This window comes from Octodon degus, unplaced genomic scaffold, assembly GCF_000260255.1.
Source record: "Octodon degus isolate 3935 unplaced genomic scaffold, OctDeg1.0 scaffold00141, whole genome shotgun sequence".
In the NCBI taxonomy this organism is placed as follows: Eukaryota; Metazoa; Chordata; class Mammalia; order Rodentia; family Octodontidae; genus Octodon; species Octodon degus.
The window spans coordinates 2,144,643-2,145,920 of record NW_004524717.1 but is presented as its reverse complement, the minus strand read 5'-3'; the positions used below and the strand labels follow the sequence as shown (position 1 = coordinate 2,145,920).

Below are 1,278 nucleotides of genomic sequence, written 5' to 3'. Positions count from 1 at the left end.
TTTCTGAACTGAGAAATCTGAAGTATTTGTGGTGCAGTTAAGGTTATGTTTTACTTTGGGTTGTGAAATGGAAATTACAGCAAAAATCTTCTAGGGGAAAGGTGTCTTTTTTACACACACACACACACACACACACACACACACACACACCCAGCTTCCTTCCTTAAATGACTGAGCAAAGCTATAGAGTTCAAGCTCTGCGGGTGTGGGGAATTGTAGCTCCATTATCCTTTTTCTGCTCAGAACTTAGTTTTAAGATAGTGCTCCAGGCCATACCCTCTGTGCTCATCTCAACAGGCATCGGAACATCGACACACTCCCTCATCCATATCCCCAACAAAAAGGTAAACACAGAAATCAATAATTCAACAAGCATTTGTATATACAGCTGTTGTTCTTGAGAACCTATGTGCCCCATGTTTTACGTCTGATGAAATCAGTGCTGACAACATCAGTATACCTCTCTCTCCTACGCTGTGCCTTTGCATTTGTGAGCCTGTTTTGTACATTTGAGCACTCTCGGAGGTGTCCTCTCACCTGCTATGAGTTTCCCTGTGCTCTGAGCCCACTTCAGCTGCCAACTGCCACATCCAGGGCTCTTGAAACTCTGGAGAGGGGATGCTGGAGGATGAGGAAAAACAAGAGTCAAGATGCAGAAAGCTGAGGTCGGGTGGAGCCTCCTCTCCTTGTGAGAGAGAAAGAGCTGCTCAGTGACCACAGTGTATTTATTTATACAGTCAGGAGGTTATTGTCAGTGGAAACCCCTCTGCCTAGCAACTTGTTTGCTTCGCTCACCTCAAGCCCCTCATTCTCAGAGCTACACCAGCTTGTTCACATGGCCTGTCTTGAGCACTCTATGTTCTTGGTGCTGGTTTTGCTTTAGCCTCACACCTGTGATCAACCCTCAGCTTCAGCCACTCCCCACAACCAAGAAATAAATTGTTCTCACCTTCTCTAAAAGTGAAGTTCTTCAAGACCAAGAAAAATGATTCAATGCAGGCCGGGGAGATAGCTCAGTAGAATAAATGCTTGCCTGGCAAGTGCAAGGGCCTGCATTCAATTCCTGGTAACACACACACACACACACACACACACACACACACACACACACACACACAAAGAGCGGCTTTGAAAATGATTCAAGGCCAGACGGCGCACCACCGGGACAGCGCGGGCCGAGGGATGGGGCCACCCGAGAGCACGTGGAGCCCGCCGGGAAGCCCGCGGGGCCCGGGAAGCCCGCGCTGCCGTTGCGGGAGCCCGCGCCCTCGAGCGCTG

The 1,278-nt window shown here is 49.2% G+C and overlaps 1 protein-coding gene across 1 annotated transcript in view; it reads right to left on the bottom strand.

Annotated features, from left to right (window-relative positions):
- Positions 1 to 469: 469 nt before the first annotated feature.
- The window catches only part of Sephs1 (selenophosphate synthetase 1), a 39,668-nt gene continuing 38,859 nt past the window's right edge, over positions 470 to 1,278 (bottom strand). The window contains exons 11-12 of the mRNA XM_004648969.2: positions 1,159 to 1,275; positions 470 to 621 (exon numbers count right to left, since the gene is read on the bottom strand). Coding sequence (XP_004649026.2) covers positions 470 to 621; positions 1,159 to 1,275 — 269 coding nt within the window. The remainder of the gene's footprint in view (positions 622 to 1,158; positions 1,276 to 1,278) is intronic.